The following is a 24683-nucleotide window of genomic DNA, read 5'->3' as shown; positions in this document are numbered from 1 at the left end:
AAGAGATTTATATGAGAACTAGATAAAAGTAGAGGAATGAAATAAAGCTAAAATAAAGAAATGGTTAGACCTAGTGTTTTACTATCTACATTAGGTAAACTTAGTTATTATTACTCTGTATAAACGACTGGGGTTATAAATGTCGAGGTACCTTTTACTGTGCGCTGTATAGGATATATCCTGTCATCTTTGGTTCAGTCTTGGAGAAAGATTAGTGCGCATACCGCTAATATAACATCGTCATTTTACATTATCCAATCTATCTACTATACTGTATTGCATGTACTACAGTACAACAGTATCGAAACATAATTCCATCGTAGCTTTAATATTTAGCACTACCATAATAGCTGTAGTAGTAAAACATATAAATACGCCAAATAGCTTTTAATGTCCACCAGGGAATATGGAGGTAAATCTATAAGATTTCGATCGCTAAATTTCTTATGCACTACTGCTTTGTTTTAAATGAGAGCGTAGTCTCAGTATACTAATGGCACGAAAATATTGTTAGGTAGATTCAGTAGCAGACATATAAGAGATTGATTAATTAAAGTTGGGACTGTAACTGAAAAGGTTTATCACAATTCATAAATGAAAGATTCTTTCTGAATTAAGTAAAACAACGCACTAAGCACTAAGATGCAGCCAAATACACAAATATCGGTTTGTAAGTATATTAATACCATTCTTTAAATAAAAGTTTCCGATGCCATTTTTAGGAAGACGTTGTATTATAATTTTAGGATCTGCTACTGCTGTAGAGCTAATAGATATTGTCTATTGGACTGGTGCACTTCTGCCATAAACTGGGATCTAATTAGCTGTTAGATTAAAATATCAACAGTAGAGTCAGTTGGGTGAAAGCAAATTTATAAGATATTAATATCAATTTTATTACTCTCGCAGTATCCACTACGGATAAATTTCAGTTATGAAAATGCATCGTGTTTCAGAGTCTGATGCAAGGGCTGATCCTTGAGCTTCACATATACTAAAATTTGTGATACAGTACAGTTTAAGTGAATGGAATTAACCAAGTTATTGTTTGAGACACTGTAATGAGTTGGTATTTTATGCCTGATACCCTCGTTGTAACTTGAATATCTTCTTAAATCTATTACAATTGCTCATGACTATAAATATACTCTTTTATAAATGAATAAATATCCGTGTTCATATTTGTATTCTTATTTTAAACGCGTAATAATGGAACTTTCATCTAAAATCCGTAAGAGTGTATTAGTTTTGAATACAAGATTCTACGATTTATGAGCTAAATAGTAACCTCAGCACACAGATTTCTCCAGATAATTCTTACTCTACAAGTAGAAATGTAATGATAATTGACTTTTATTTATTTAGACTGAAACTCTATCCAGTAAACTCGATCGTAGTAGAGACTAAATCTTTTAAAAGAAAATCTAGTAACTACACTATCATATATACTGACATGGCTAGAAATAGCTATAATTCTGTATTATGACATAATTGAGCTGATTTAGTCAAAGAAATCATTTGAATGCCATCAATGTCTCATCTGCAAGAAAACAAGATCCGATATACTGAATAAGCAGAAAATAGGAAAGGGCTATAATGTCAATAGCGGATTAAAAATGATTAATATTAATCTTTCATTTATTTTAATTTTTTCTGGTAGTTCCTTTGATGTATTTTGATATGATTGATAACGCATCACTGAAAGATAACACTATCGTGCAAATTCTAATAAATTTAATGACAATAGATGAATATCATCGGTGTTAAATATTAATACGTATATTCAATTTGGTTGAACACCTATTGAGTACTATGGATATCTTTTACTATAGTTACAAATAACATTGATGCTATTCAAATTGCGCCCTTGAACAGCACATAGCTTAGGATTAATAACAACATTGGCAACTAGTCAATTTATCTAATATCAAAGAGAATTTTCCAGCAAGTAAATACAATTACTATTATTAAAGCTAAGATTCGGTCATAATTATAATCTCCGATTTGATGCGTGAAAACGGATAACAAAGGAAATCACTTATTTGTAGGTATTATAATTTATTCAATTTTGAAAAATAATAACTTCGCCTCCTTTAGATTAATAATTCATTGATGTAGTAATCACTTTATTGGGATAGAATTCAAGATTAATCTCTCTACTTCAACTAAAAGGTCAATCTCAGTTGGGTTACCTGTGTATTGATATAATATATCAAGTATAAATGTAACTTGCTATTTCATTACACGTTCATTCGTCATGCAATAATAACATTAACCCGATAAGGAAAATATATGGCAAATAAAAATATAACATTTTGTAATTACAGACATCGACTTAATGGAAATTAAGTGATCAAGCTTCTTCAGATAGTCGATCATACATTTTCGTAAATAAATGAGTTATAATGTAGAAATAGCAGAAAAATATTGGTAACATATATCGTAAAAGACAAAATTGATTGAGATTCTGATTTCACTTCCTTGTAGCAAAGGGAAAGCAGAATAACACATAAGATCGTACTAGATATATTTTTACAACTGCCATTGCGGTGAACAAAGGTAATATGTTACAAAAATCAATGAGCATAATGTTGTCGTTCAATCATCATCTTCTGTTAATGCAATAATTTTTACAATATCAATAAGTTAAAAAAATTTTCATGGACATTTTGCATCTCGTAGCTTTATCACGGTACAAAAGCAGTTGAAATAAAGATTTAGTTAGTTTGTTGCTATAACATTAGCTGAAATTCGTTTCAAGAACTAATATAATGATATAGTAAACTTTAGTGGATATAAATTATATTATGATTAGCGATCTATCACATAGTAGCAAAATTTATCTACTTCAAGTAGCATTTTTCTTAAACCGTGGTTAATGAATAAGCTTCCATAAATTGTACTCCACATGGAATATAGTAAATCATCTGCCGATAAAATTTACTCTCTTTATTACTTTAACTTATTTCAGTGCTATCGATTATTTAAAGAATTTCGGTCTAAGCAGGGTGCATATTCAAAAAGTCTAATTAAATTGTAATTCCATCAATTCTTCAGTAATTACATTTGGAGGTAGGACTATTTTATTTAGTAAACGTGGATAGGATTTATTACCAACCTAGGAAAATACATTATTTCGTATCAATACCTCTAGAAATATCTTGCACCTAATGTGAGGCTGCAGAATGATGGATAAATATGGCATGTTTAAATTCTAATGAATACTACATTGATATATTTACTAACGGTCAAAGTTACAGGTTTTATCTGTAATCTATCGACTACAAATTACTTTAATAAAATTTTATTAATTTAAAGTTATCTCCGATATCCAAAAGTTCTTTTATGGCAAATTCTTAGTACTGCAAGCTAAACTATAATGGCTACCGTGGGTATACTATAGGCGGCAGACGTCATGAATTAACTTACTTGTAGGGGAGCTTCTTTCATATCCCAGATCCGAATTGAGCCATCATCTGATGATGATATCATTCTTTTCTTTTGAATCTAGTTTGTACGTAATTTAAAGTACGATGTGGTTTTAAGATTTATTCATTTTAATGCTTAAAACGAAATACTTCATGGGGCAATCTTAATATTGAAAGATTATTTTAAATCATAGTAAAATATCTTGGTGTTAACCAACATATACTGTACATATTAAGCTTAAAACATAGCTATACCTTAAATTTACTTTTCTCACGCTGTAACTAAGGTAAAATGTTGAGTAGCTTACCTGTAAGCACTGAACGGGACCAAAATGACCACTAAGGGTTCGAATGTAAATGCCAGTTCTTAGATCAAATTCTTTAATATTGCCATCACTGTAAAATTAATAAGAGAATGAATCAGTACGATACATTTTTGTATTACGTAGCACATTCTAACATAGTAATGCGGTAAGTAATAGATCAACCTGAAATACGACATCTATAGAAGTAAGTACTATAGAGGCTCAACAACTATATTAGTACATATCGTAGCTTTGATTTAAAATCTTTCGGGCTAATGGTGCCAAGAAACTTTTAAACTGATAACAGCGAGAATTTTGCATTCATCGCTTGCTTATACTATGTAGTTGTTCCTCAATTCTACGATTAATAAATTTTGATAAAGTATGATACGAGTATAAAATCATAGGTGTAGAAGCAAATATTCACATACTCTAATCCTGCGAAGAATCTTAAACCCATAAACCGGATTGATCTCACTGGAATCTTATGAATAGCTACCGTTGCTTCATGAAATTTATGCTTTAAATTCCAAAACATAATTTTACCATCAGCAGAACCGCTTGCAGCTAATCCACTGCGAACCTACAAAAAACCGCAATATAGTAGCGATCTTAGTTATCAATATTGCAATATTATCAATAAGCATTATTCAGCTATAATGCTCATTACTTGTAACTTTAAATAGTATACAACTGAATTCCTTATACTATAATATTAACCTCTAAAGACAATACTGCATCAGTATGGCCTGTAAACCTATGGAGGCACTCTAATGTTTCACAGTTCCAGTATAATAGTGTCCTATATCAAGTAGAAGATATCCAATTGGCATATGAGTTTATGAAAGAAATTATAATATCCGAATTACGTTTCTACGGTAATCTTACAAAATAACTTACTTATCTGTAGAGCCACTCAATACCATTCGTCCATCGAAGTGAAGACAATTTACTGAATCTGAATAGAAAGTTGGACCATCTTTAATTTTTTTATCTTAATGTTAATTTATTTCTAATCATTAATTACTAAAGTGTTAATAACTGACCGGTATGGCCCTTAAAAACACCTTTACATTCCCAATTCTTCATATTCCATACACATAAAGTGCTATCATAGCTACCAGTAACACTAGATAGATCAAAATGATAGTTATCAATCCTAAATGATTTAACATTGTATTGTATCAATAATATTAAGATTAAGTTGCCTAGTTCTTTCTTACAGTTTCTCTTCAGTAAACTGCAGACAGGAAACACAATCTCGATGCTTATACAATATGTTTAATGTTTTATATTGTATGATGTCCCATACCTAATTGAAAGTGTATAGATTTATTACATACGTAGTTCTTTATAGTATCAATTTTGTTAGTCTGGAATTCAGATTGTACTCTAAGGAAGCGTAGTAACATATGAAAATAAATGTAGATTCTAATTTTATCAAAAAATTAAGTGTTTCATACTCGAACAGTGGCATCCCATGAGCCAGTAACAATGATATTATCATCATACTGAAGACATCTAATTCCTCCCTGGTAAGTAAAAAATTGGTCAATGGTTGTTATTAAACTGATCGCAGGTATTGTCGTTAAATTTTATCCTGTTTTTCAAACATGCCTTATGGTGATGAACTACTTTGACGGGTCTACCACTTCGAATATCCCATAGTCTAGTAAGTATTGACATAAATTGCAACAAAATTAATTTGCCTCAGTTCTATGAAAATGGATGCTTTAGTGGCAGCTATAAATTTCAAAGATTTTTTTCACTTTACAACAATCATACCTTAAAGTACGATCTGCGGATCCCGAAATAATTTTACATTTATCGAATTGTAGGCACATGACCGCTTCAAGATGTCCCTACAATAAGATAATAATATTTCAACGTATAATAAATTTTATTGTAGATAACATCAGACTTACTTGCAGCCGGAAAACGTGCTTTAAAGGCCTAACAATTCCTGAACGGACTGCATTTCTTTCATTTGCTAGTTTTGAAGTGAAATGCACAACTTTTGCGAGTGTTCCAAGGTTCTAGTACGTCAAGAAGAATCAAATAATGTTATTCAGCTAAATTGATGTGGCATGATTGATTTATCAGAAATTACCGCGCCATGGTTTTAAATTACGCGTATCGTTATTTCAAAAATTATGATAAAGGCTTCATATCAGTGCAGCACAGCACATAAATTCTTAATCTAAATCTTTACCAAATTGTGAAAAGAATCTATTGAATCATCGTCATAGTAAGGATCTTCTTCTGTTCTAGTATCGGCTATAGTTTGACATTCAGCTTCATGGTGTATATCTATCAGTAGAGCAGTTAAAAATTTGGCCATGAAAATGCCTATAAAGTACATAATTATGATTTAAAAGACTGATTATATCTCCGTCTTATTTACCGAACGCTCTACCAATACGTATCTCTGGTGTTTTCCTATTTACTATTAATTAAAAATAGTATGATTACGAGTACCTTAACTTTTAATATACACAGGCTAATTAAGAAATTTAACAATTCGTTTTCATACGTAAGTTAGCATATTCCTTTTCAATAGTATTGTTAATATCCTCTAGAAATTTGATGCCTAATGAAAATAAATGCCGATGCATTAATATCAAGAATTTGCTTTACAATTCATAGCATTATATGTATCGTATATTTATCAATATCAAGACTGAAAAAAACAAAATTTAATAATTAGTCTAGAAGCTATAGTACCGTAGTGCTCGGTAAATAAGCTTTCCCGGGAAATATTGGCGGAGTATTCGCTTGTTAAATTATTGTTAACGATATTGAGTAATTCTTGATATGCCAGTTTCCAATCGATGCTTACATCATGTTCTTTGGCAGATTCTTCTATAACATCCATCAAGTCTTGCGCCTCAACTTCGTCAGCTGATGATATATTGATGAGGTGCATTCATATTTTATGTTATTAAGTAATATTCAGATGTAAAACAACTTAATTATGAAGATAGGTACTCACTTAATTCATCGCATTTAGAATACCATAATGAATTATCTTTAGTAAGATACCTCCATCGCTGGCAAGTCTATATTAAACAAAAACAGAAATATCGATCTAATCAGCTACTACAGAATATTAATAATTTAATACTATATCGATACTTGAATATTGATTACTATGCATAGTAGATACATACTTGAGCGCAACGACAAATGCTTTGGGGATCCAGATTGGAGAAAATAGTTAATAGTATTTTATCTGTTAGGCAGTTTATATTAAGGCGATGATCCAAACTATTTGATAAATTATATTTCTCATAAGAATTGGACAAAAAAATTTAAGGCAATAGTAACATGGTCAATTCACCGTTGATTCACGCAATTAGCTAGGTATTGTAATACTGATGGTGTTGCTTCCTTAGCAATTGTCATTAGAAGTACTTCGGTTTTTCCCTCAGACCAGTGATCGATTCTCTATTTGATGATTGAAAAAATGAAAGATTTAAGCTATAAATAAAGACTTAAGGATAAGGTAAGGTTAGCCATGAAATAGTAAAATAGACTAATTTTACTTTCAGGACGTGTTTTAGTTGATCTTTAAATTCATTTTCAGAGTTTTTCGTTATTGTTGCAACATCTTGATGTGTGGTATTTCTTAAGCTGGTAGATTTAAGACGTTTCGTAATTGTCAGTGCAGGCCGTTGAGACGACGAATATTTTTCGTTCGTCCAGTAATCACTATTTCTAAAATCATAAGATCGTAAGGAATTTCTTAGTGTTTCACTACTTTGTGCCTCCGATGAGTTCATTGTAGCATCACTGTAGCTGTTGATATCCGATTTACCACTAGTACTCCTACTAGCAATCGTATTTGGTATAGGACTGCTCTTGCTTCGTCTATGTGTCAATTGAATTTTAAAATCGTGATGATATACTGGTTCAAGGGTTGAATCGAGTTGTACTAAGACATTTTCAGAACATTTTTCGACCAAACTAGAAATGAAAATTTTTTGCTGGCATATATTCCACATCGAAAACCAACGGCAAATCTTAAAACAAATTCTATTTAAACTTATTGATTCGGATAATATATCAATCTCTAGCTTTTGGCCATTCACATTGGGTAAGATTGCTTTATCGTCAAAATTCAGTAATGGTTTCACCTTCGTATCATGTAAAATTCGATTTTGTTTTAAAGAAGGTATGAAAGACAAGCTAGCTCCCGTTTTCCTGTAATTTGGTAAGCTTGGAAGTTGAAAAAAGTTTGTATTTTCTTCTTCAATTTGCTTTTCATCATCCATACTTTAACTGCTGAAAGGTGCTGTTGGTCTCTTTTACGAAATTGGATAATCACAGCATAAGTGAATTATTTCAGTCAGTAAAACGTTGCAATAATAATATTCAGTACGTAGAATACCATAATAATTACTTGTTTAGCTGTGTATTTTTTATAATAATAACTAGTAAGACAGGAGGTGTTTTCTTGTTATCGATAATTCATAAGAGAAATTCGTCTTGTTTGATTTTGAAATAATACAATTATTCTTGATGTTGCTTTAGTGTTACTGAAATCTTTACGAGCTACAATACGGTTATGATTAGGGATTCGTACTCTAAGTAATTATAACCTTCTGTATCTATTTATTGTACAATGCAGATCAGTAAACCGCACGCTATACAGTAACTATGTAACTACTCTTTGAAATACGTTGAATATACGATAGTTGCAGTTATATACCCGTACGTATTAATGTGCTAGTTGAATTAGGTTGAGAGGTTGTTAATGCCTCATTTCTAAATCTTCTACTGTAGCATACACAGGGTAAATTAATTATTATGATTTATTCATAAACTATTCATAAATCGAGGTCGAAGTACCCGATTTCTAAAAAGCATCCCACAACTCTCAGTAATCCTTATATACTGTTCTCTCTAATCAAAGATGTACTATCCAACGCAGAAGATCATGGTGCTGCTATTATTGTTGGTCTCCGTTGTTATGGTAACGTATAAAGTGACTAACTATCAGCTCTGCTTCCCTCTCTATCCACTCGAAAGTCTCTAGTATGATCTCTGTTAAACTGTACAGTTATCATTCATGGACTGCAAAATAAATCTACAGTACTGTACAATCTAATACTAATGGACTCATCGACCACAACAGTATAACAGTACTTTCGGTCGAATAATAGGTAAAATAGTAAGCATAATCGACCTGAGATCGAGTCGATTTTTACCCACTTCCATTGAATTACTGTCCAGTGTACGCTTTAAGTTTGCTTATTCTAGCCTACCGCTTAACCACGAATTACTGTACTGTACGGTACAGTGTACAGTACTATCCACTACAGTACATCGTACTGTGGCGTATTGTATTGTACAGTACTGGAACGGGGGGAGGTGGCTACAGTACAGTACATTACTGCACAGTGTACAGTATATTGCACAGTACACTCTTAGTACTGTACCCCGTTTGCGGTATGATTTACTAATCAACCAATGGTTATTCCTGTTACTACTGCTACATAGAGTAGCGCACTAGCGCTACACCAGCATAGTGAAGACCTCGTGGATACTGATCGTGGTGGATAGAGAAAAAAAAATGTCCAAGTTAATTGCAAATCTTGATAGCAGCTTTTCTAAATATGCTCTTGCTGCAGGAACTGGTTTAACTATAGGATACTTGCTAAGTCGATTAGTATTCTGTAGTAGTAGTGCTAGTAAGAGCAAGGAAACTGATTACTATGAAACCCGAAAGCTACTAGATGAATACTTGGCCATGCATTTTGGCAAGGAACTTGATCTACTGCAGTATAAGTTCTTTCCTGCACAAGCATTAGAATTCCCCCAGCGCTGTGCTGACCAGTGCATCAAGCACTATCAAGTAATCAAACATATAGATATATTTATATATATACACTATTATACAGTGACTTTTTAGAGCTTGTAATCTTCTTTTGTTTATCTAGCTGCTGATTTGTACATGTTTTGATTTACGGTACATCCGTTAGAATACCACACCTCGCCGTGCTTTAGATATTGGCTGTGCAGTGGGAGCGTCTTCTTTCGACTTAGCACGATGTTTTGATGAAGTTGTTGGCATTGATTATTCGCAATCTTTTATTAATGCTTGCAATGAATTAAAAAAAAAGGGTCGAATGGACTATTCTATTATCAATGAAGGAGACCTTACTAAACCTTGCACTGCAGAAATTCCAGCTGATATTGTAAGAACGCGTATACATGTTTATCAGCTGCAATATTATCTACAGTAATCTATACTTGCATTGCTGTAAGAGTAGCACCATGTGCTTATTTTGTTACAGTGATGTGAAAGTGTTTTCATCATACTGTAATAGGTCTTGATTAACCATATACCTTTTAATTATGATACCACATATAGTGTGATATTAATAAGCATTGGTGGTATTGCATATTTAATAATAATATAGGATCGATCTCGCGTACACTTTCAATGCGGTGATGCATGCAATTTACCAACAAATCTTGGACAATTTGGCTGCGTCCTGGCAGCAAATTTGATTTGCCGATTACCAGATACACGTGCATTTCTATACCGTCTTCCGTCATTGGTAGCTGCAGGAGGTATTTTAGTAATTACGTCGCCGTATACGTGGTTGGAACAGTTTACACCTAAGGTTTGTAGCTATTTTTAAGAAATTTCTGTGATCTTGATTTAGTTGATCAAGGTACTGTACATGTACATACAGTAGGCGTACGAATTTACTTACTATCACATCCCTGGCATAGCTAGTGTCAGTTACACAGGGATCACTAATAATAATAATATAATACTAATTACTATTGATATTCTGTACTACGGTTCAGTAATATCAATTGATGATCGTACGAATTTATCTATCTGCGTTGTAGGATAAATGGATTGGTGGTTATTTGGACAAAGATGGCAAACCAGTTACAGGTTTCGATACGTTGAAATCGATACTTGGTACACATTTTGATCTTATCGATGATGAGAATATGCAATTTTTTATTCGAGAAACTGCACATAAGAATCAATGGTCAGTCGCTCATTGCACTATATGGAAACGAAAAGAGAACTAATCTGTTTGATATATTCAGTTGCTTTATTGCCACAAGTCTTTTTCTCTCAAATTAATTATACAATGCTGCTAATTAACGCAGCGTTGATGATTAAAGTAATTCTACTGCAATTGCTGTAAGCAAATAAGCTCATCATGTTAAAAAACTTTTCTAATGTTTTACCAAAACTTATATGCAAGATGCGGACTGCTGAGATAGGCGTATAGTATTCTGTACTAGCAATAATGCAAGCATTAAAGGGGCTGTTTTCAATAAGTAGTAATCATGAAATTAGATATAAAAATGTGTCGTAAATACACGAAAAGCGCTATTTTATATTATAAGCTGCACCAAGTCATAAAGCAGTGACTACTTGAAATTCCATTATCGAAGTCACTACAGTTGGTTTATCTGATCTGTTTACGGTTCATTAGCAATAAGTAATAAGTTATTCTCACTACGAAGGTATTGATGGAGTACATTTTTATTTTCGGAAATAAACTTTGGTATTGCAATATCAGCGGAGTAAATTATAATACGCTATTTCAAAATAGTAGGTCTCGAGCTGTGATCAAATTGTGTCGGGAACTGTAGAATTCAATATTTATATAGGATAATAAAAGTACAAATAGGTGCGGCTACTATCGTTAGTTCTAGTAGCAATTACATATCATAAATAAGAGTAATGCAATTTTCTGTAAACTAGATCAGACATATCAAAAATTCCGTAGCAACTACAAACGATAAAAATTTTAATTTTAACTACTAATCACTATACCAGTTCAAGATTGAAATCTAGTCATATGAATTTTCAAGAATTTAAGTGTATATACTCGTAAAACAATAGCACTATCTAATAACTGACTGCCAGGTGTCGCTTGGTCTAGGATCTATCATAGAGCCAGTAGGGCCCGGCCCACTTGTGGCTTCCGTTTTGTATTCCATCAAGAAGTTATATTGCTATTATATAGTTCAAAATTAAGATAGTGTTAATGCAACGATTAGTTTTGCGCCAAATAATCCTCAACTTACAGCAACGGTTTGTATAGCCGCATTGCCACGTATATCTCTAACTACTTGTATTGCTTCTTCAGCACTTAGAAGTGGGTTCATTTCCAGTAATAAAGCACAGGCAACTGGTCGTGTTAATGTTTAATAGTAAATGCCAGAATAATTTAAAAGTAAAGATTAATCGTTAGTATTATTAAGGAGCTTGAATAAACAGTTAAGAATGCAAATGCTAACCTACGCAGGATCGACAATATCCGTTTACACAGCTTTAGCATTTACCCGTATCGATGACAAAGAACAAGAATTTCGTTATTTGAAATGGCTCAACAAAAGCAGGCTTCAATAAAGAGTATAGTAACATACTGTAATAAAATATTTCTTCCTCTTTCGATGCATCTGCGAATGTCATCAATGATATTCCTCAACTCTCTGATACTCATTCTTTGTGCCACTTCCATTGGATAATGATGAGAATTTATGCCTTCATGAACGTATTGTTGACATAAATCCGATATCCTACAGCTGCATCGAAAGAATACCGTGATATCAGTTAAATGAAGATTATATGTCACGACTGACTTTATTGCATCTAAAGCGTATAAGTTTCTAGGTACTAGAAACTAAAGTGATTGTGTTACCGTAAATTTTGGTAGCCCTTATTAGTCTAATTTCGTATTAATAACTTACGCCGATAGTTCATTTCTTGTACAAAAGACGAAAACGTCTTCAATCTTCCATCGTTTTATGGTATCTGCACAGTAGATCATTAAATAAAGAAGAGAATTTACTATCACAAAAATATTTATATCTATCGTGAGATTTAAAATTGACTTTACAAAATTTCAGCGCACGAAGATATTACAGCATACAGAGCTGCTATACATACTTTAAACGATGGTATAATTAATTTATTGTCAGAAGAGTATTTACTATCATAAAAATATTTATATTTATCCCGAGATCCAAAAATTGACTGTACAATTTCAGCGTACGAAGATATTACAAGTAGTTGCCAAATGTAGGTTTACTAGATTAATTTCACATTACAAACCAATATCATCTTCAATGCTTCGGCGAACAATGCTATATCTACACCCTAGTAGAAGAAGAGAGTCCGTAATAGAAAATATAAGCGAAGACTAGTTTTATTTGATTGTTTTAACTACGTAGATTTGATAAGACCTAATATTATATTCGCATACGTAAGTACGAAACAGTTGATATTGCATTTAGATCGCCATTAGATTAAAATCGTTCATTTGATTGCGATACAGATAATAAATAGAAGAATGTTCATTTTCCAACTCATAGCTAAGGCAGTTCTAAGCAATCGCCTAACTTACCGGGAAGCTCACTAATTCCTATAAGTGCTCTCTCGTTATCGATTTGTAAATACTCCGGTTTAATCCTATAGAATTACGTGTATAATAAGGCAGCAATTACGCGTATATTGAATTACAGCTATAAACATAGGCAGCTATGAATACATAGCTTCATTTCATATTCTGTAGTGGAGTAATTTTATTCGATGTAAAGTTGATATAATCATGAAATTTCTTGTAGTTAGCTACAGTACTAGACTAGAGCATTTCTATAAATAGGGTAGTTTTACAATTATAGATCAATTACATTCTGAGTAGTATAACGTATTATAGTAATTATAGTAACTATTTGCATACCAAGATATTGATAAAGATCGAGCTTGCTGATCGTCATTTGATTCATCGTCGGACGAAGAATCATATACTTGATTTCTTGAAGTAGAAATCAAGTTTAATTCACGATAATCCTAGAATTGCAAGTAGAATTGACATGTACTTTATCCAACGTAGGTTTACCATTGCACCAATTTTTGACATTAAATTCGAATACTAGAGTCGCGTAGTGCATAGAAGACTATCGTAGACAGAATATAAAATTTTACACAGAAATACGCTAGCATAAAGTAGCGTTGATTAGTATGGAATGGGAATGAGTATTACTTGATATCAATAATTAAAATATGCGTATTTACACTCTTTGTGATAGTGGGTAATGGGATCCAATTTCTTATAATAATAATAAAAGTGGTTAAAAATAACTTTGACAATATTATTTTAATTTTATTAGATCATTTTCGTCATACTGAACGTTGATGCAATTTGAGAGCATGTAATAGATTGGCAGTGTTTATTTACTGCTATAGCATGTTACTATACCTTGACCATTTGCTCCGATAGTGTTCCCCTTTAAGAATATCGCCAATGAATATTGTAAAAGATGCACAGTAGTTGTATGGAATGTAACTGTGAATCAAAGTAAAGACAGCATAGTATGTTTATACTCGTATGATACACCATTAAATATACTGTAAATACGTTGTTTTTTTTCTTATGATGTCTTCTGAGGTTAAAATCATTACTGTTTACAGTATTCCAAAACAATGAATTGCAACTGCAAATATAGCATTTGAGTACATTCTATCTAGTGAGATGTTTTGCCGAAGTTTAACATACTGTATTGTAAGCATATACAGTATTCTAGTAACATACTATTACAGTATACAGCACAATCAATAAAAATCATGTCCACCATATTAAGGATTTTTAAGAGAAATTCTCTTAAAAGTCCCGGGTCCAGTAGTCTTGTCTACTCTATTTATGCAAGTATGTACTGTTAACTCATTTCAGAATTACGCTTTAACGAACAACAAGAAGGATAACAACCATACATACAGTACTAGGTTTCGAGCTAGAAGCAACAGTTGTGGTACTACTTGAGTGAGAGATAGTGGCACATACCTCGAATGCAATTTAAATTCCACTTTTGTATTTCCTGAAGCAATTATGGAGCGTCCTAACCGTACCGAAATATCTTTCTCACTTCTTGCCTTGACTTTTAACGTTAGGCCAGCCTATTAATGTATAGTACAGTATATAGTTGATAACGTGATGATCCTACAGCAAAAAGCATCTACTACAGTTTACTGCAAATTCCGAGTTTGCATTTTGGATATATTGACGTAATACTGTATTGGCCCCCCCAAAAAAAAATTGGGGATGGCGGTGTGGAACAATGCTGGATTGCATTTGCAATACGATTTGAACCAATGGAGTTACCGCTTACGACCAAGCTGTTGTATGATTGGTCAGGAGTGTTTACAGTACTTGCATTTCGTGGCTGCGGAGACTGTACACTGTACAATACAGTGTACAGTACTGTCAGTCGAGTCCGAACATGTTATTGTACAGTATTAGAAGTCGGTCCGAACCACAGTCCGAGCCCCGATTGGCGATTGGCTAGCTTTGATCCTAACACTATTGTTACAGTGTTACTGTACCTTACTGTACCATGGACTACTAGATACGATACTGTATACCAATGTTCTGGATTTGACTAAACAGGGTTCACTGTCAGTGAACACTCTAAAACTGTACATAACAGTTGCTGCGTTTCAGTAAAGCGCACAAGAAAAATCTGAATGAAATCGCTTGAAACTTGAGTCGAATATTGTACAGCATTCCATTTCTGCCTACTGCAGGTATGATAGAAATCAAGGCTTCGCAATGCGAGAGAGAAGGGAAAGTTTACAGTAAGTTTAATATACTAGAAGACCATAAGATGCGATGTAGCTTGATCTGAGCATGAGCATGACAGCACATCACTGAGTGACGCAAGTCAAGTGTACCGACTCTCCAGTTTTGCGTCTGCACATCTGTCTGTACCCTCCTAATCCGTAAAATTACTATTGTTAGTATCATACCATCACGACTATTCACGAGTATGATTAATTAATTCTAATTCTATTCTAATTGTCAACAGTGAACCGTGAGAATATTTTCGGTAAGTGCGTCGATTAAGCGAGCTTGCAAAGCCTTCATTCAAGTTGGCTTCTATTGCGCTATTTGTACAATCATTTTTATACAACAACATTTTCTGACTGTACTGAATCGTGATTATCGCCTAATATAGTTTAGAAGCGAGGAATAGAAACAAGGCAAGAGCTATCAACAAGTTTTCAATATGGTAAGTTTTCATCTCTCGTAGGCTACAATCGTTGTTAGTTGTACTGTACATTCCAATACAGTACCATGCACTCTACTCCACTGTAGTGTTCTGTATGGATAAAGCACTCGATTCTACAGTACTGTACAGTCTACAGTATCAATGTCAACGTAATAGATCAACGATGTCGCCTGCCAAGTCTGCATGTTCTGAAACAGTTATTTTCCATGAATTAATTGACCATAAATCGCAATTCTTTTCTGTGGATTACAGAACTGAATCTGTAGAACAAGTTCTGTTGCGTGTAGTAAACAACAGAATCAGTACCATTGAAAGTCTATCAAGGAAATGACTCCCTTTCATTAAAAAAAAGGTGATATTTACAGTGCATTCCATGAGCGCAAGCTGCACCTTGTGGCAGGCAACTTGTACTCACGTATTGAGTTGCAAGGTAACTCCAATGATGAGAATGATGACTGAATGAATTGATGAGAAGGAAACTGTAGCTTTCATCGTATCTTAGAATGCGTTTAAGTAGGATACTGTAGAGTTGAGAATATCCAAGTGAAGCTAAAGCGATGGATGACTGCAGTTCTAGTGTTTCTGCAGTAATGAAGTTACACTTTTCTCTTAACTCAAGATCAATACACTATGCAAGTGCATCTGTGCAATGCTTTAATAATATGCATTTCTGTCTGATACAAGAACAAGATAGAAAATCTACTACGATAATAGACTGCTGTCGAAATAAAGACTTGATGAATGCTTTATTTCAAGGTTGCAATAGAACAACAATTGGGCGTATGTGTGTCTAGCTATGAATATCTGCATTTTTGTTGATTAATTAATTTATTTATTGGGCTTGATACACGCTCTAGCCTACAATAGATTAAGTGCTAGATACTCAAGTTAAACACCAGTGGCTTGAGTCTTGCAAGGATATTGTGTAATATATCTGCTACAGGACACAATCACAACTACACTGAACACCCGTACTAACAATGATAGTGACTGCTAGATTTATACAATAAAATGTCTTTTAACTCGTTATCTTCTTATCTATTCCGTTATGATCATAACTACACCTACCATGATGGGTTGGTAGTCGCATACAATCTTATTGATACAACCATCTCCGAAAAACGAAAGTCGTACGTACTCGGATTACAATTCTTTGAAGGAATGTTTGGAAGGTAAGAGTTTAATAATTACAAGAAATGTCATTTTTAATTATGTAATCTTAGTATCCTTTATTTACTGACCACTTTTCGCTTGAGTGTATTTTACTATTTGTATAATGTATACGAGTATTTTCTTGATAGAATTTGACTATTTGTAATATTATACGCGTATAATAAAATCTTGCTCTGTACAGTAAATGATGTAATTAAAGATTTTGTCATCACTGTGTATTCATTCTAACTAGTCCGATACTTATTATCGCTTTTTCTTCACAGCTATTTGTAAGATGTTTGAAGAACATTTAAAGAAATTGAATCCTTCTAAGCCGTCCATAACTTACGATATCAGCAATTTGTTTGACTTCATTGATGACTTCCCTGACCTCACCTGTTTAGTGTACCATTATAATCTGCTTGTAGTAATAAAAACTCGATTGATTAATTCTAAGGTTGTATCTGTAGCTTACACTTACTCCATTGGTAAAATGACCTCAGTCTCCAATTGGTTCAAAATAGATTTCATGCAATAGTAATAACTAGCGAATCAATATAGAACAGCGTAGCGATTAAGATGTTTGCGTAGTTCGATAATATTGACGCAGTGTTTCACTTAATAACCATGTATAAGGCACTTAATTTACCAACATGATTTGCCTCAGAGATAAAATATGATTGAAATGACGCTTCAATTGCTTTTTTGCCTATCGCTTTTTTTTTATTAAATGTTGAAATATGACAGGCTGCAGAAGAATGCTTACGCTTACTCACCGTTGAATAAGGATTCGATTAAGGAGAAGATATATGACATGTTAAGAAGTCAAGCAGGACGATAAATTGGAACTGCAAATGAAAGTTTACACTACTAATTCGATCCACTAAGGACAAGTGTATGGTAAATAGTAGTAATCACGAAATTGTCTAGTAGAATACTTCCGCCAAATCTAGTAGCTCCCTCGATATTTCGTAATTGATTTTAATTATTGAAAGTGCTCGTTTGTCTGGTGTATTCAATTGTTATGATATATTAACTAACATTTACCAAAGTTAGTAATCATTCCTGTCGAACGGATGTTTCCATGCATGCTCTATGTATTATTCTGTTCCAGCTATTGTTCTTATTTCGATTATTATAAACAGTTATGTAACTGGATAGCCGATAAGTAACTGTTAACATATTTTCATGCATATTGATTGTCAACATATTATTACCGTTGTACTTTATATACAACCCTACTCAATACCAACTACTCATAGCTTACTGTAAATCATTGTTTTAAAATATGAAATAATGGTAAATTTAGGTGACGTTGATTTCCAAAATCTTACGGCTTCTGTATATTTTTAATCATTATAATAATTATTAGTAGTTCGTTTAAGAATAAACGAAAATTTTTGGCCTAATCATATCTTATTAGCTCTGATTTGAAATACTCGTAAATGCTAGATTCTAGCTTCTTAAGACATACACTGCTACAGCACACAAATTTTAATTAAACTACTTACTATTTCACATTTTAGCTAGGTTCTTGCATGATGAAAGTAAATTACTATTCTAAAACCCTTTATCTAACGAAAACTCTCCTCGCTATAATTCTAGCTGAAGTAACTATAGTAGATTACTTATTTTTATTAATTTGATCCCATAAGGTTTCAAATGTTAAACTTCAGAAATGCTCTTATATAATTGTAGTGTAGTGATTTGAATCTTTGCTATTACTTTTTATATAAACTTCTCAATCCTAGAGGCGTTCAATTATATTTAAAATACGAATATTTATAATAGTTACGATATTAATAGACCAACTCTTTAATCTACGCTTAATTAATTGTTAACTATACGGCTAGTTTATTACTAATTATGGTGGCACTAAACAATTAGATTATACAGTTTTTCATCAATTGTAAATTGGATATAGACTCGCTAAAAGAGCTGAAACTACTATGCAATATTGCAATGAATTGATTCATGATATCAATTCATAGTTCACATTAATTTCGACATTATGAAAGTCTTGAATGTGATCGTATTAGCTAAAGCCTAAATTTAATCTTGCTAACAGTTTCTCCCCCTTGAAATTTCTGGCCCGATCTTCGATACGATGTATCATTTATTACTATAATATATGGTTGTACGCATACGGTAGTATTCAACGACTCTCGATGTACACTGTATTCGATCTATAAGACTGCTGATTCATAATCTATAGTTCATATAATCAGTAATATGAGTAGTTCTAAAGATTAGAATTAATGTAGCCAACTTTCGTCATAGGTCTTACTCTTACTGACAAATTTAAGTTATGTATTTAAAATTCATATGATACTAAGTGATTAAAAATGAATCTAAACGAAAAATCTTAATCCCAATCATACTCATGCTGCAAAGTACAATATACCTCAAATATATTTTATCCATTGAAGATGGATATTAACATCATAAATAATAACAGGACAATGATAGATCATCGACTTTACGCAGCAATAACTGAGTAAATTTAAAACATCACAATCTTTATTTAATCGTATCGCATCGAAAACTTATTTACGTACTTTAACCACAGTAAATTGCGAATACAGTAGCTACGGTAAGTATTAAAAAACAATATCTAATTTCATTTAGTTTACAAACTTTTACAATCATAATTTCATGTTGGTTGACTAATAAGATAATAGTATCAGTCGCTTTAATCTTGTCATATATACGTATATTTTAAAAAAATTGAAATGCATAGATGATTTCATATCTAATTTGCTAAGTTACAATTAAGATTGGGTAGGTGAAATTAAAATTCTTTTTCTTACTGTATAGAAAGTATTATAAGTATGTAATAAGTGACAATGATAAATTCTATGTTTACATGTGAGATATGTACAAAGGATAATTATCTATAAAGGTTTTAAGTATATTTTTTAGTTATAATTAATAAATAATTATATTGAACTGAAATTTTAGCCAATATCGAACGGAGTCAGCTCGTATTTACCGTAACTACGTAATTTTTTATTACTTGAAGGACTATAATTCTTCAGAAAATTCAAAATATCCTTCAACTCTAGTGTATGGAACTCCATCAATTAGTACACCCAACGTATCGTACGACGTATCTCGAAGCTCACCCTAAATAAATCAGATCAGATATACAATATGTTAATAGTCTCATATTTCACAGCTCTGTTAGACTTACATATACTACAAAAATACAATAGAGACTCTGAGTATTTATTACAGCTTTCGACTAGATAATTACAATTTGGAACTGAGCTTCAAGATTAAGGCTAATGTAACAGTTCCAGCATTCATATCAAATAATATTTACTGTCTTGCAAACGATTACCTCAATTGTGAACTTTTTGGCAGGAATGCCATTAATTGTAGCCCTCCCTCGTATCCATCATGATGTTCGGCATCGTGTTTAGTTAATCCGTTAGTTTCCAGAGTAGGAACATCATCAAATTCGGTTCTATATACTTGCAAATCTAAATTTTGCATATTTAAATTATCGGACGTACCTAAAGGCTATAAAAATTAAGAGATAAAATTGCATTAATGAGTTTATCTGGAGTGGACTAGGTAAACATAATAACTTTAACAAAATGAATTAGCTATGGTGATACAGATATACTGTAGATTTTAATAGTAAGAAATACCATTAGTTACTAAGAAGTTTATTTAGCTAGCTGCATTTACGGCTATAAGAGTGATAAATAAAGATTGCTATAATAAATTAAGTTAATTTTCTGCTTGAGTATGATATTGACTTTAAATAATATTCAATCTTCGTTTGCACGCTAGGAATATCAGGATTAGTAATAATAGCAGTAATATGGTACTGCAAGAAACGACTACTATCAATCCCCTAAGGCTCAAAGCAGGAACAAGAGTAGCTTTTTCAAAATTTTGCAATTTCCCTACTAACGTTTTATCGCTAAAGATACTATAATATTTTTAGATTTAGTTTTGGCTGTTCACAACTAATCTAAACACTTTACCGGTTGATATATTCTAAGACATTCATCGACTAGAATTTATAAGATTAATATTTTTATACAATTTAACTAACTAACTAACTAACGCAACCTTGTCGTAGCTACAAGCTTGAGGTATTGGAAATCAATTCCAACACGTTTAGTACGTCTATTATGAGCATAGATTGCAATTCGGTTACGATCGAGTAGATTGTAATATATAGTCCCAATCATCCGTTAGGGTATCGGCCCAAAAAACGAGTCAGTCGGTATAATATCTAGGTAATTTCTAATGATGAATAGAAGTGGACTGAATAGTAGTAGTATTCCTAGACCAAAGATAACTATTAATTTAAATAAATCATAAGTTATTGCTTATTTTCTTTTTCACGATAGTGCAGGATGTTATCAATAAACCACAGAATGCCTTTCTTTACCAGACCATGTGCATTGTTGGTTAGGAAGGTCGGTAAAGCTTCTCTCACTTCCTATTGATATAGCCAGACCAACTATAACTACTGTTTAATGTCATGATGAAGATCTAACCAGTTCTCTTGTGGCAACAACCATGGCAATGCCCACTTGACTTCCATCTTAACCCAGCAGAAGGTTACAGCATTTTATATTGTAAGCAGTCCAAATAACCTCTAGTCCCTCCCTTTACATATTTTAATTAATTTGTTTGATATCAGCTTTTAGTTGTATTTAATGACGATAGTCTATTCACTATGGTCAACAATCCATGATCCCGATATTTGACTACAATATGATTGATGAATACAATAAACACTATCACTGACGATAATATGGTTAATAGATGCCTAGAAAATGTTGATTGCTAATAGATTTATCACTTTTATTAAAATCTTCGTTTAATATTTTATTCATCATAAATCAATTATAAAATTTGCAAATATTAGGCCATTCTACTGTAGTCGATCACAATCAGATGAAAATAAGTCGCCAAATAAACAACAATTGTTAATTAGCTTAATGATAGCAGATCAATCACCCTATTAATGCATTAATGATTTTTTTTAATCTATGCTACTACATCGTATAAATTAATAAACAAGTGAAATAAGAGATTAATCACGAGATTAATCACGATCAGAAAACGGTTTGACCTTTGCGGCCCCTAATGAATTAGATATCTAACTAATTTATTTGTCCTTACTAAAATATGAATTAGTTTTATAATTCTATAACCTCGATAGCAAGTTATCTACTGTATAACAACCAATACAATGTATATAGAGAGAGTTCACTGTAATCTAACCCCGTAGCGGTATATTACATTGGCTATGAGGGATTAGGAAATTTCTAATAATTTTGCATCATTATTTAGCTCCGAGTGAATTTATCTTCCTATGGATATGTCATCGCAACAAAGTGCTATAGTGATAAAAAATCTTAACAAATCTCATAAATTCATATAATCACCGTACATTACTTCTGGAGCTTGATATGCTGAATATTTAAAGAAAAAGATAATCCGAATAACTGAATACAGTGTAAGGCCAATTTGATAATCAGGTAGATAGGGAAATTAAATCATACAGAAAATAGATTGCGAAAGTAATAAACAGTATGATATAAAATGAAAAAAGGTATCCGGTGCGGGATGAAATAAAAACTTCTTACAGTTGTTCTTTCATTGGCCCAAAGTAAATTAAAAATATTTAATGTTCAATACACAAATACATATCGCGGATGTAACCCTTGTATTTGTTAGTATTAATTTTACCTTGCTTGTTTCTGTAAGACACAGCTAGGATTGAATTGTAGATTTGATGAAAACTGTCTAAAATTTTAGATAAATAGATGAATAGTTATAATGCTTAAGAGTACACGTGATACTGCTAATATACTATTAATGCAAGGCATACTAGGAAGCATCGGCATCATTAAGGAATTTGAGTTTTCATTCAGATATTTATTTACGATGAAAGAACTTCTTCTAATGCAAGAGAGGATCTAGTAGGAAGTGCTGGTATAAGAAAAATGATTAACATTTACCTTCGATAAGCTACTGATTCTTTCATAAAGATTTACAGAAGGCTTAATAAAATGAATTTAATTATCTACTTCAATTCTCTATTAATATATCATTAGAAGACCTTATTGAATAGATTATTGATATTGTGATCGTCTTCGAAACAAATGATTTTCGAAATCTTTTATAGGAAGTAACTGATCAAGCCACTAACTTAATGAATTATCGAAGGCTCGACTAAGAATATGGATTATGATGAAAATAACTGAAATACTTCTGTTATAACATTTGATGACTTGTAATACAAGTATACCGATAAGCAGAGAAGTCAAGATGATTTAAGAATTCGTGCGGCATAGATATATAGTACGCACATATTAGCAGATGAAAGATACAATATCAGTTAACACTTGTAGGAAGCATAGATTGTATTTAGTTTGTGAAAAATAGCTAATTATAGAAAGGAATAAGTGATAAGAAGTAAATTCTTGGCTTTAAAATATATTTCCTAAACGTCCTTGCTATCATTAGCGTATTAATTGGAACCCTGTCTTCAGAACTAGGTAAGCAAAGCATTCAAGAAAATCTGCCACTGTTTTTATAAGGTATCAATAGAAATCTACCTACAGAAAGAGCAAAAGTAAACATTGTAAAACGTACCTAATATCCATTTTTCTTGTAGGTGGGTGCTACTGAGATAGCCTAGATTATATTGGATGATATATGTCAGAAGTCTATGTTATTAAGTCATTATTTTATTCTTATAGAAATCTTGTTATTAGGAAACGATACAGATAATCTTTATCAGAATCGATTTGTATTCATTATTACATTAACGAGAATAATATTGGGTCCTACTCTGTAGTATCAATATAGAATCTCTGATCAAAGATTTGTTTATTATACAGATTTGAAACATATTACCAATATAATTCAATCCTTAATTGTATAAAGGATAGCCCAGAGTATATTCACAAAGGTATGGCAGAATGCAAAAATTGTTGGAATCGACAAGCTATCTTGGTAGTACTCTTTGTTTGAAAAATTTTGAATTTCTGGAATATTTTTAACATTCTTTTCTCTCTTGATCAATATAGCGTTCATGCAATATTTATTACATTAAACAAGGAACAATTTAAATAATAGTATTTAATATTTATTTTTTAGATCTGGAAGCAATTAATTCACCATCTGTTATTATGCTAGTTTACGCTAACTGTAAATATTCTAAAACTATTATTGAAAGACAATACCAGCAAGTCTAAAGTCATGCTATCTTTGTAGCTATCGCGAATAGTTGATAATATATTCTACGTTGAATAAATAATCCCTAAAAAAATGATCTTAAACATTCAACTTGCCTATCAGTAGTATTTCAATTTGAAATTATTTAATTTAAATCTCTAAGATACAATCGCATCAGAGCTTAATTTTCATAGCTACTGTAGCTATTTATATTGTACTGCACTATGCGTATATAATACTACATTCTAATAAAATAAATTCTAGTTCGCATATTTACCTGAATTCAGTAAATTGTTTATAAGTTTCCCGCTAGTAAAAATATTCATTCTAATTGTAGAGCTATTTTAAATTCCTGCATGGAAGTTGTTGAAACGTTCCACTTTTTACAAAGATTATAATTACTAATTATAATAATATACAAGATAAATGTAAAGCTCTATTTAATAATTTGTTCGCATCGGTGACTAAGACGTGAGTTTTGTAATTTTACTCGAAAAGGAGGTGTGAACGAGATTAAAATTATAAAATA

The 24683-nt window shown here is 32.1% G+C and overlaps 4 protein-coding genes across 4 annotated transcripts; 2 read left to right on the top strand and 2 right to left on the bottom strand.

Annotated features, from left to right (window-relative positions):
- Positions 1-3025: 3025 nt before the first annotated feature.
- TRIADDRAFT_57055 (uncharacterized protein) lies at positions 3026-8007 on the bottom strand (the record flags this gene model as incomplete). Its single annotated transcript, XM_002113136.1, has 19 exons — positions 3026-3118; positions 3430-3507; positions 3737-3824; positions 4165-4316; positions 4454-4535; positions 4634-4691; positions 4780-4892; positions 4957-5045; positions 5197-5265; positions 5369-5402; positions 5519-5595; positions 5659-5769; positions 5946-6082; positions 6267-6323; positions 6458-6634; positions 6726-6792; positions 6904-7000; positions 7074-7180; positions 7279-8007. 19 exons carry the CDS (start codon positions 8005-8007, stop codon positions 3026-3028), a joined length of 2415 nt encoding a protein of 804 aa, XP_002113172.1.
- Positions 8008-9308: 1301 nt separating this feature from the next.
- Positions 9309-10792, top strand: TRIADDRAFT_57054 (uncharacterized protein; the record flags this gene model as incomplete). Its single annotated transcript, XM_002113501.1, has 4 exons — positions 9309-9590; positions 9718-9933; positions 10159-10365; positions 10601-10792. The coding sequence occupies 4 exons, from the start codon at positions 9309-9311 to the stop codon at positions 10790-10792; spliced, it is 897 nt and encodes a 298-aa protein (XP_002113537.1).
- An 828-nt stretch (positions 10793-11620) lies between these two features.
- Positions 11621-15527, bottom strand: TRIADDRAFT_57053 (uncharacterized protein; the record flags this gene model as incomplete). The annotated part of the gene is made up of 8 exons (XM_002113135.1): positions 11621-11731; positions 11804-11907; positions 12834-12878; positions 13126-13190; positions 13462-13571; positions 13981-14008; positions 14563-14675; positions 15525-15527. 8 exons carry the CDS (start codon positions 15525-15527, stop codon positions 11621-11623), a joined length of 579 nt encoding a protein of 192 aa, XP_002113171.1.
- Positions 15528-16871: 1344 nt separating this feature from the next.
- On the top strand, positions 16872-17780 carry TRIADDRAFT_26253 (uncharacterized protein; the record flags this gene model as incomplete). Its single annotated transcript, XM_002113500.1, has 3 exons — positions 16872-16959; positions 17224-17344; positions 17687-17780. Coding segments are annotated over 3 exons (303 nt in total), but the record flags the coding sequence as incomplete, so codon positions are not given.
- Between the last annotated feature and the right edge of the window lie 6903 nt (positions 17781-24683).

This window comes from Trichoplax adhaerens, genomic scaffold (assembly GCF_000150275.1).
Source record: "Trichoplax adhaerens TRIADscaffold_6 genomic scaffold, whole genome shotgun sequence".
NCBI classification, from domain to species: Eukaryota; Metazoa; Placozoa; class Uniplacotomia; order Trichoplacea; family Trichoplacidae; genus Trichoplax; species Trichoplax adhaerens.
The sequence above is the reverse complement of the archived record's forward strand: the minus strand, read 5'-3'. Positions and strand labels throughout refer to the sequence as shown.